Below are 12,267 nucleotides of genomic sequence, written 5' to 3'. Positions count from 1 at the left end.
GCAAAAAAAAAAAAAAATTGCTCTACATTACGTGGTTTGAATTCTACCGGCATTTGAAAAATATTTACATGCAACTCAGATCGCCGGCGATCCGGCCGTCCTATGCACAGTATATGCTAAATAAATTATGAAAATAAAAGTTAAGCTGGATCCCGTTGGGATCATTTGTCCCATTTTAATTCCCTCTAGAACTGACTTTTGTTGTGATTTGACTATTTTTTGAATGAAAACTGTAAAAACGGTAAATAAGTACTTATTTACTCTTCTCTCATAAGCATATAAAAATAAACATGTTGTGATTTTTATCATAAGGGGAAAGAACCCAAAGAGATTTTGTTTACTGTAGCAGAAATGCAGCTTGCAGCTCTACGTCCAAGAATCTGAGAATATATTGAATTTCAAATGTCAGAAATCAAGAATTCAGGTTAAGCAGAACAATTTCTACGTAACTTTTAAGAGGTACAAACTCAAACCATATCACAAAACGACGTAGCGTCTTTAAATGTGGTTAGTAATGAACAGATTAATTTCTGAACATGTGGAAAATGTGACGTTGTGAGGCAGAGAGTCAGAAAACAGAATTTAATCAGGATCAGTGAACATTAAGCTTCCATGTCAGCCTGTATCTGATTCAGTTTGTCCGCTGCTCCTGCATTCCTGGTTTGATTTCTCATTTGTGTTTTTTGTGGTGATTCATGCCGTCCTCCAGCGGCGAGCCGTTCTGACATAAAGGACTGCTGGCAGCCAATCAGGGCCGCCCGCGCCTCACAGCACGTCACAGCGCTGAACTTCCTGTCCAGCTTTCGTCTCCAAATGGATCCCATCATGTCGCAGTCTCTAGTTCTGCGTCTGTTTGACAGTCCGTCTTCTCCATTTTGATTTTACTCAGTATACTTCTTCTCGTTCACATTTAAGTGCTTTTCCCTACGAAGGAGTACAAGAGCCATCAAAAAGAATAAAATACCGCCACGTTGCATTTCTGACAAAAAGCTCAGCAACTTGTATGTTAGTTTCACATTTTTAAAGAGAACAAATGTAGATATTCTGTCAGTTTGCAAGAAAAGTGACAGTTTATGAAATTAAATTCTTTGAAAGAATAAAAACTATAGATATTATACCCTGTCAAATGGGCATCAATTTAACTCAGTGGTTCTTAACCTTTTTTGAGGAACCGAACCAACAAGTTTCATATGCGCATTCACTGAACCCTTCTGTAGTGATAAATAAAATATGATTTTATCCCCCAAATCCAAGACATAGGGGTGACCCAACTAGAGTCTCGTTGTTTCACCCCAAGATCTCTAAGTCTTCTTAAAGGTAGAGTCTCTGAGAACAGTTCTTCAAAATATAGTCAGTGTTTTCAGCAAAGTTGAGCTGACTGTCCAGGAACGACCCAAGGTATTTAAAATGTGCCACAGTTTCAACAGGTTGGCCATCGAGAGAAACTGGAACCACTTTAAGGTGTTTAGGTCATTTAATTAGCTCTACATTCTTAAGAGAATAAAAATTAATAATAAATAATAAAGACTTTGCGGTATTCTGATTTAGTAATGTAATTATATTAGTTGTGTTACCACCTCCACGCCACTAGAGGCAGTAGCAACCCAGAAAAGATGCGACTAAGGAGCAGATTTAGAAGTTCACCAAAAGCTACAGAATTTGGTAAAAACTGAGTTTTGCTGAAGTAAATAAAGACACAAGTTCAAATCCATGCTGAGAGGAGCTCCTTCAATCAGGGCTCCTCCGCAGCTCTGATTGGCTAAGCAATGTAACGTGATCCTCTGATTGGCTAAGCAATGTAACGTGATCCTCTGATTGGCTAAGCAATGTAACCTGATCTTCTGATTGGCTAAGCAATGTAACGTGATCCTCTGATTGGCTAAGCAATGTAACGTGATCCTCTGATTGGCTAAGCAATGTAACGTGATCCTCTGATTGGCTAAGCAATGTAACGTGATCCTCTGATTGGCTAAGCAATGTAACGTGATTCTCTGATTGGCTAAGCAATGTAACGTGATCCTCTGATTGGCTAAGCAATGTAACGTGATCCTCTGATTGGCTAAGCAATGTAACGTGATCCTCTGATTGGCTAAGCAATGTAACGTGATCCTCTGATTGGCTAAGCAATGTAACGTGATCCTCTGATTGGCTAAGCAATGTAACGTGATCCTCTGATTGGCTAAGCAATGTAACTCTGATTGGCTAAGCAATGTAACGTGATCCTCTGATTGGCTAAGCAATGTAACGTGATTCTCTGATTGGCTAAGCAATGTAACGTGATCCTCTGATTGGCTAAGCAATGTAACGTGATCCTCTGATTGGCTAAGCAATGTAACGTGATCCTCTGATTGGCTAAGCAATGTAACGTGATCCTCTGATTGGCTAAGCAATGTAACGTGATCCTCTGATTGGCTAAGCAATGTAACGTGATCCTCTGATTGGCTAAGCAATGTAACCTGATCCTCTGATTGGCTAAGCAATGTAACGTGATCCTCTGCATTAAGTGATGGCAAAGCGGGGCGTCATCACGACTTTACACAAGTGTGTCTTTACCTCCGTGGTCGGCAGAGGCTCCGCCGAACCCCTGAGACCGACTCACCGAACCCCTGGGGTTCGATGGAACCCAGGTTAAGAACCACTGGTTTAACTATTTACAATATTAAAACTAGGATATTCTGTAAGATTATAAAGTCAGATATGTGTAAGAGAAAAAAACACACAAGTGGAAAATGCAGGTGTTGGATCTGGACTGTTTCCCGGGTCCAGTCTGTCATTAGGGTGAAAAATCCCAAATACCTGCAGATCCCAACGGCCTCCGGATAATAAAGTTCACTCCCAACTACAAACACAACTCAGGTTTTGTTCATAAACTCTCCTACCACCGAGTTGCTCAGTGTCCCTTAAAGAATCCTCTCTAATTAATCTGATAATCTGCTCGGATCCCTGAAAGACGATATGGCAGCTACATCTGCAGAAAATCTCCAGATTAAGATCCAAGCAGAGAGAAACTTCTTCATCCTCCATTATTGTTGCTGCGTTCGCCATAAATTAGTGGCTTTAATTAGAGCTTTAATCGTGTTTAATTAAAAAAGTAAAACACGGCAAAAAACTTCTTACACTGGCAGATTATTTTACTTATAACAAGACATTTTCCCAAGTTATGAGTGAAATAATCTGCCAATGAATTAAGTACTTTTTCATGAATATTAAGGAAGTATTGACATAAAACAACTCAGCTTTGTCTCATTTCAAATGTACTAAGATGTTTTCACTAGAAACTAGATAAAAAAAGGAAGATTGTGTGTTTTTGCAGCGATTTTAATGCATTTAAAAGAAACTGCATTTGTTTGAATGTAATTCTTATTGCTGATAATTACTAAAGAAAATCAAACGGTGAGCTTTATGACATGACCTTTTGTTTTTTTCTTTCTCTCTGTTTTAGTTTCGGACGTTTGACCCGTGCAAACAGCTTTGGTGCAGTCACCCTGACAACCCGTACTTCTGCAAAACCAAAAAGGGCCCGCCTCTGGACGGGACCGAGTGCGCTCCAGGAAAAGTAAGATCCGCTTACTGGGAGGCTTCAGTGGGAGGTTTGGCTAAAATACACTGCTCAAAAAAGTAAAGGGAACACTTAAACAACACAATATAACTCCAAGTAAATCAAACTTCTGTGAAATCAAACTGTCCACTTAGGAAGCAACACTGATTGACAACGGTGACCCTCGTCGGGTCAATCAGTGTTGCTTCCTAAGTGGACAGTTTGATTTCACAGAAGTTTGATTTACTTGGAGTTATACTGTGGTGTTTAAGTGTTCCCTTTATTTTTTTGAGCAGTATATATTTTCTTACACCTAATAAAAACACATTTTTTCCCCCCCATTCTCCTGAAGTTAAATCGGACTGAACCGTCTTGTTTTAGGTCAGTTAGAACTACACCTATTTTTTCTCGAGTCACTTTAAGTCCAAATAAGCAGCTGATGGCCACGCCCCTAACTCAACGTTTACATTCGCACTTAAAAATTGCTGCAAACAGATGCTCAAATATACAACCGTACGTCTTTGACAAACAGAAGTAGAGCCTCCTGCGCAACCAACAAGAGTACAACTAGTGGTTTCTGGATGGTAAGTCAACACTTGACAACGGGGACCCTCGTCGGGTCAATCAGTGTTGCTTCCTAAGTGGACAGTTTGATTTCACAGAAGTGTGATTTACTTGGAGTTATATTGTGTTGTTTAAGTGTTCCCTTTATTTTTTGAGCAGTATATTTCTAATTCAAGTTTTTTTTTGCAAGTTTTTTTCCCCTCTAATCCACAAGCGTGCAGGTGAGCCGCAGCGCTCATCCAGTCTGGGTGCAGTGAGGCAACCTGGAAAGCAATGTCTGCACTAGATGAGCCAGGTTTGCTGAAATCAGGCTCTGCTGTCTTGAGTTAGTTCAAAAGAATCCTTCAAAAACACGTTTTTATAAATTGAACTATTTAATTATTAACAACAAAGGGAATAGTTGGGATCAATTATGTCTTTACCCAGGGATTCAGAGGAAATAAAAGTGATTGTTCTTCAGATGCACCAGCTGCAAAGCGACAGGCTTTGAGTTCAAACTCACAAAGATTAGAAACATAAAACAAAACGAGATAAATTTACAACATATTAAAAATGACACATGTGCAACTGAACAGGATTTAAAAACTGTGTGTTGAGCCAAACCTGACTTTAGTTCATCGCTGTGGAAAAAACTTAAAATGTGTAATTGATCCGTTTTCTGCATCTCCATATAGAGAGCAGTTTATATCCAGCAGTCAGTGGGCTGCAGGCAGGAGGCAACGCAACAGGTTGCCAAGTCTTTACAGAGCAACGTAGAAACAAAAAGTATAAATACACACACACACACACACACACACACACACACCCACCTATGGGTTATTTAGAGCAGGCAGTGAACTTAACATGAATGTTTTTATAGTGTGGGAGGAACTCTGAGAAAACCCACACATCTAGTGCAAACTCCATGTATAATTCAAACATAATTCATTCTTGTTGCACGGCAACAGGCAACACTACTACACTGTAAAAATATTTCAGTCGTACTTTAAGTAAAAATCTTGCCAGTTTTATATTTTAAACTTAAATGTGTGAGTTTGTGACAGATACATGTACAGTAGTAAGTTGTGTTAACTCTTTTATTCATTTTGTCAAATGTCCAAGAGTTAAGCACTGAAGAAGAAACTATTTCCCATGATGCTTAGCGGCACCATTTTGTGTTGCATCGTGGGTGAGATGGAAAGGTTTACGTTGATCGACCTTTTGAGAAAAACAGCAGCAATGAACGGAAACAATTAAAAGTCTAACTTTTGTGCAAAAACGCCAAATTTGACCAAGAATTTTGCTTTTTTCTAGTGCAAATGTCCAGTACACTTAAAATTAAACAAAGTAAACTTTTCAATAAGAAATAGGAGCTTGTTTTTAGTCAATAATTCCTTAATATAGATAAAAAGTGCGAGTTCTACTGGCAGATTATTTAAGGAATTTACTGGAATTTAAGGAATTATTGACTTAAAATGTTTTCCTCTTGATAAAAAGTTACTTGTAAGTTAGATTTCTCATATTTTGAGTATTATGATATTTTTCATTAAAACTGGACACAATAATTAGTCATATTTGGTGCTTTGCAGTGTAAAATCAATCAGTGTTTTGCTAGTGACAGTGTGAAATCACTTGTCTCGTACTGTCGAGCGTTTTAGACTCTCTGGCTCTGAAATGTTGTGAAGAGTTGCTTGTTTTTTATTTCCTCCTCAGGACATAAATGTGTGAACTTATTGTCGTGTGCCTCATGCTTTCTGCCGCGTCTCTGTCGTCGTGTTTAGTGGTGCTACAAAGGCCACTGCATGTGGAAGAACCCCAACCAGCTGAAGCAGGACGGCGCCTGGGGCTCCTGGAGTAAATTCGGCTCCTGCTCTCGATCCTGTGGAACCGGCGTTCGCTTCCGGACGCGCCAGTGCAACAACCCCGCGTAAGTAGAGGGGTGACAAACGAGTTCTTGGTAAATAAAAACAAGTATCTTATCTGTATCTTTAATTTCTCTTTGTACTAAGTTCTTTAGTGTTATTTTAGTTAGTCCTATGCAATTCCACACACAACCACTAGGGGCACTACCGCATTTCATCGATCCATTTTCTTACACCCTTGTCCCTCAGTGGGGTCAGGAGGTGCTGTTGCCTCTGCAGCTGGTGTACCGGGCGAGAGGCGGGGTCACCTGGACAGGTCGCCAGTCTGTCGCAGGGCAACACAGAGACACACAACCATGCACACACACACACACACTCACACCTAGGGGCAATTTAGAGAGACCAATTAACCTGACAGTCATGTTTTTGGACTGTGTGAGGAAACTGGAGTACCTGGAGAAAACCCACCATGCACAGGGAGAACATGGAGACTCCATGCAGAAAGACCGGGGCCGGGAATCAAACCCAGAACCTTCTTGCTGCAAGGCAACAGCTCTACCAACTGCGCCACTGTGCAGCCCTACCGCATTTCATGATATGCTAATTTTTTGAGATGGGAATTTTGGGTTTTCATGAGCTGTACGCCAAAATCATCAGTATTAAACCAATAAAAGACCTGAAATATTTCAGTTGGTGTTCAATGAGTCTAAAATATACGACAGTTTCATTTTTATCATTACATTATGGAAAATAGTGAACTTTATCACAATATGCAAATTTTTTGAGAAGGACCTGTATGTTGTATAGAAAGTGTGTTTGTAACACAGAAGAAGAATAAATCTAAAGTCTTTCTCATACCACAGCATCACACGTTGAGGGAAGATCTTCTTACACGTCACCCTCAGCCATCCACGGTTGCAGCGTCAGACCTCAGAAAGGATTACGTGACTGAAAAACCAGAGCTAATCTGTGCGTTTGCACATGTTTTCAGTCCTTAAAGAAGTCCTGCTTCTTAGTTCGTTTGTTTTCAGTCGGTGTAAAAATCTTCAGCTGCAGAAACTGACCGGACTAGAGATGAGCTTCTGTAACAAATAGTGATTTATTCTGATCCGTATATGTTAAACTTTTACCACTATTTAAACAGATAAATTAAAAAGTTGAAGTAAGCAGCAGCAGGAGCAGCAGAATTAAAAAAATGAAAGTGGAGTAAACAAGTTTGTAGAGTTCTTAATTAAAGCTGAATTCCTTACGGACTCATTCGCCCTCTGCAGTGAAACCAAAGCTGATGAGACAGTCGGGGTAAATAGAGTCTTTATGCAAAGATTTGCATAATGAGTTCAGTGAAGATTAATTCCTGTGTGACTAATGTTGGCATTTTGTTATTAAAAGAATCACAAATGTTCAATTTCTGCACTTTAAACCTGAAAGGGAGAATTAATTTAAGCCATGATGTCAGATGAGTTTAATGCTTTTGAACTTAACTTTTTTACAAAGTAATTACAAGAGAAAAAGAAGAAGAAGACATTTTTGTTTTAGTTGTCAGAAGATAATCGGGTTAATATTCGTCTCTCGCTGTGCTGTAGACGAGTTTCCTCCATCTTTGACTTCCAGTTAACAGACTTTTCCTTTTTGGTCTCAGAGCATTAAACTGCATAATTAAAGTTTTATCTATTCTGTGTTACCTTGCGAGACATGAGGAACAGAAAAGATGAAGAAGAGAACGACAGGAAGTAGTTTGGCACGCCGTGTTTTTACGCATGAACAAACTTATTCAGGTGTGATTTTAATCGTGTTTCTTATCAGCAGAATATTGACAGACGTATTGGAAACGCAGCTTCTGACAGGTGAAGGAAATCTGCAATCAAACTTGTTTACTGGCGTTTTAAATGGAGACAGCAACAGCTGTGCACCAACTTCCTGTTCCATGTACTTTAAGTGACACAGCGCCCCCAGAGGTGAGGCGCAGTACTGCTCTGCCTCACCCCAGACTTCTTTCTTATATTTGAACATATAAATTTACCATAAAAATTTAAATCACGCAGAAATAAATGTATTTAACAATGAAGTGGGCGAACTGATCATCTCTTATGACTTTACTTGGCATGACTGTGGCTCCTCACTGGTTTCCAGCAGAAACTGAAAGGACAAATGATTTCATGTGGCTGGTCTCACTGCTCTGCTCTTCATTGGTTTAAAATGCTTTGGATGATCTGCACCCATTTCTTATTACACATTTTGAACTTTTGAGTTGAAAGATGACGACATTTCTCAGCATGACTTTTCACTAGCGGTGGTCATCTCAGTCACAGTTGAACACCAACGCCGAAGTGATCCAAAGCGCTTCAGGGGAAGCATTTTTCTCTCTTTGGATTTCAAATAGCAATTTGTTTTCCCACCGTTCCCTCTGATGTTGATCCATCTCCCTCCCACAGACCCTCCAACGCCGGCCAGGACTGTCCTGGAGTCAACTACGAGTACCAGCTGTGCAACACAAACGAATGCCCCAAGCACTTTGAAGATTTCCGAGCCCAGCAGTGCCACGATCGCAACTCCAACTTTGAGTTCCAGAATGCCAAACACCACTGGCTGCCGTATGAGCACCCCGACGGTAAGCCAGGGAAACCAGCAGCCTGCTGCTGCAGTGGGAGGAAAATCCACGGGTTTGTTGATGTGGCTTCAGGCTGAACTCAGGGATTCATTCACCGCCTTGTAAATAGTGTATAAAGCTGCAGAGTGTCACTTTTATAAAGAATATGTTTGTTAAAAATGTCAGGAATTGTCCATCCTGAGCTGCTGTAACCTTCTGCTGAAGAAGAAACGCACCGTTCACAGAGTAACTAGTCACATTTACTCAGTTACATTCACTTTAAAAAAAATACTAATAAACTTTTAGGAGTATTTTTGCTATGCTGTACTTTTTACTTTTACTTGAGTAATTTTATCATTAATTATTTTTACTCTTACTCGAGTAAAATTTCTGGATTTTCTACCCAAAATCATGTTTTAACCAAAAATTCTCCAGAATCAAACACACACCTGCAGCTTTTTTAAAGTTTCATAAGTTGTTTTTTTATATATATTTATTTAGCCTGATTTTATTTTACCAAAATTTCCATTTAACTTTATATTTTGATGATGTAATTTTTAAATATTAGATGATTGATAGTCTGATCAGTTACTCATTACTTGTTTAGACTTTTTACCAAATACTTTTTAAATTTTACTCGAGTAAAAAGTAGTGCTACTCTTACTTAAAAACAGTTTTTAGATACTTTACCGAACTCTGACAACTAAAAACAACCAATCAGAGCCAGGAGGCGGGTCTTAGTGATGTCAATCAGACTTGTGTATGCGCTACTAAATGTGCTAATGGTGGAGAAACAACTCTGGCTCACCTGACATGAAGCAGAAAGCCAGGATGAGATTGTTAGCAACATATACACAAGCATGATTGACAGCATTAAGACCCTCCTCTTGGCTCTGATTGGTTGTTTTTATGCATTGCGTCAGAGAAGATCGATCTTTTCACAGATTATCTTATGTTATTCTGTCATAGTGACAGCTTTACCTAATAAGTAAAATACCTTTTTGTTTTTATAAAGGCAGCTTCAAACTTTACAGCAGCTTGTTGTGTTATCACCACCAGCTGCAGTGCATTGTTCTGAAATCTCATGCGGGAGGAGAGGAAGGATTCAGGTTTACAGTTAGGTGCATCGTTCAGAGTCAGTAAAAATCGGCTTTTTGTTTCATTTCCATCTATAAATCATTAAACAGGATCACAAACATTGTTAGGTTTTGTTTTTGACCACATGTGTCGTTTTACATGTAGTTTACATTATTTTTTCTCATGTTCTCTATAAAACTGAAATAAAATTATCTGAACTCTGAAAACAATCAGTGGCGCTTTTAAGTAGCAATTAAAAATAGCTGAATATCATATACATTCTACCATCTTTTACAGATTATTTAAATATATATATATATATATATATATATATATATATATATATATAAAAAATTCCCTTCTCACCCTCCGCGGGTGGTCTGTTTCATCCTCTGAGCTCGGGTCCTCTACCAGAGGCCTGGGAGTTTGAGGTTCTCCTCCAGTATCTTGGCTGTGCCTAGAACTGCACATTTCTGGACTGAGATGTCTGATGTTGTTCCTGGGATCTGTTTGAGCCACTGCTCCAGTTGAGGGGTGACTGTCTGCCCCGAGGGCCCCGATGACCACAGGCACCACTGTGGTCTTCACCTTCCAGGTCTTTTCCAGTTCCTCCCTGAGGCCCTGGTATTTCTCCAGTTTCTCCTTTTTTCTGATGTTGTAGTCACTTGGTATTGCTACATCCACCACAACGGCTTTCCTCTGTTCTTTATCCACCACCACAATGTCCGGTTGGTTCTCCATTACCATCTTGTCTGTCTGGATCTGGAAGTCCCACAGGATCTTAGCTCGGTCATTCTCCACCACCTTTGGGGGTGTTCCCCACTTTGATCTCGGGGCTTCCAGTCCATATTCTGCACAGATGTTCCTGTACACTATGCCCGCCACTTGGTTATGTCGTTCCATGTACGCTTTCTCTGCCAGCATCTTGCACCCTGCTGTTATGTGCTGGACTGTCTCAGGGGCCTCCTTGCACAACCTACACCTTGGGTCTTCTCTGGTGTGGTAGATCTGAGCCTCCATTGCTCTGGTGTTTACCTTACCAGTATCGATACCTCTGCCTTACCAGTAATCATATATATATATATATATATTAATCACATTCGCACAGTTTACAGTTATGCATTGCTTTGTGTAGGTCTGACTCATAAAATCCCCCAAATTTCAAATTTCAGGTTTGTTGTTGACAAAGCATCACAACACAGGCAGAAACACTTTGACAAAGTGAGACAATGTTTTCTCAAAACTCTTTTTTCTTCAGTGTTTTCCACATTTCCACTGCTTGTTCTGCTTTGTACAATTTAGAGCCAGTTTTAAAATTCACCCTTTGCTTCAGGATCCCTGTTTTGCGGCTGCATCATACATAATTGTCTCTTTCGTAGCAGAAAATGCTTTTATCAGACTCCACTTTATGGAGCTCTTGGCAACTTATTACACCTGAAATGGTCTGGAGAAGCAAAGCTTCTTAAAAAGTAATGCAGTTTAATCCACAGAGGGAGTGAAAATCCACCGTCCTGCAGAAAACTGGGGGCTTTGAGAAATCTGTGCACAATTTAACAAAAAGAGGATAAAGAAAAGTTTAAGACGATACAGATCTTTGTCCGTTAATTCAAGGTTTGGAGAACCTGTTGGGTTTAGATATTCTTAAATAGCTTTTTATTTATTTTTATTTAAAGTCTTAAAATGTTGCAGATGGAGTTTTAGGACCATTGATGGTTTAAAATAGAAAATATCCAGATGCATGTCCTAAATTTCTCTTCTTTTTCTTAATAAATTTATTTTACATTAGATTACAAGATCTGTGGTGTGGCACTTTACATTAATAAACAAAGAAAAAGAAACATAAAATGTTTTAATTAACTAATATTATTAACTACCTGCTTTTTTTAATCTAGGTAAACTTTTAAGTTTCTTTTTTTCTGGTTTTACAATTTCCAAAAATATCTGAAATTTCTGCCTTTAAATATGGAAAAATTTTATTTTTTTAAATATGGGAAATTAATCTTAAAATGTGCTCTCCCATGACCAATTATAATTTTTTATTTTAGTCGTAATGCCCCCATGTCGTACCAACACGGTCATGCATTTTCACCATTTTAATTTCTTCAAACTCCATCAGTTGTTTCTGTTTTATCGGTTTATATTGTCGTATTTCTTCCAGCTCCAGTCCAGCACTGTGGTGTTTGGCTGTTTGAAAGGATCAATATGACACAATTTCATGCCTCTGCCGTGTCGAATCTACATTACATTAAGTGGAAATGGGTTTATTTTCTATGTGGCTCCTGACACAATATGTTGCCTTATTATGTGTCTGGCAGGTCAACTTGTGTCGACTTCACTATCAAATTATCTTTTATTCCCACATCAGATGGGTTAGAAATTGGATAATAACTTCCAATTTTGTCTGGCATTTGCTTTTGTGATATTTAAAACATATTTAGTTATCTTATCGAGATTGGTTCCAAAGAAGCAATAGCTGCACAAGCAATCTAAGAAAATAATAATATTGAAAACATTTAGCACACTTAGCTTACAATAAGTTGTATTTTCTAGATAAGTGCTACATTATTTGGCTGTTTTGCAAACTTTCAGTTGACATCTGTGTGGAATATTTGGTATCGACTCAAATTAGCGCTTTAGCATTAGCTTCCTCTAACCACTCT

General features: G+C 38.9%; 1 protein-coding gene across 6 annotated transcripts in view; it reads left to right on the top strand.

The window, feature by feature from the left end:
• The window catches only part of adamts3 (ADAM metallopeptidase with thrombospondin type 1 motif, 3), a 200,617-nt gene that overhangs the window by 132,578 nt on the left and 55,772 nt on the right, over nt 1-12,267 (top strand). For all 6 annotated transcript variants that reach the window (XM_081610942.1, XM_081610940.1, XM_081610943.1 and 3 more), the window contains 3 exons: nt 3,443-3,556; nt 5,863-6,008; nt 8,376-8,551. In XM_081610942.1, coding sequence (XP_081467068.1) covers nt 3,443-3,556; nt 5,863-6,008; nt 8,376-8,551 — 436 coding nt within the window. The remainder of the gene's footprint in view (nt 1-3,442; nt 3,557-5,862; nt 6,009-8,375; nt 8,552-12,267) is intronic.

The sequence above is a fragment of the Poecilia reticulata genome, chromosome 9 (assembly GCF_904066995.2).
Source record: "Poecilia reticulata chromosome 9, P_reticulata-male-v2, whole genome shotgun sequence".
Lineage (NCBI taxonomy): Eukaryota > Metazoa > Chordata > Actinopteri > Cyprinodontiformes > Poeciliidae > Poecilia > Poecilia reticulata.
Note: the sequence above shows the minus strand (reverse complement) of the source record. Positions and strands in the feature narration are given on the sequence as shown.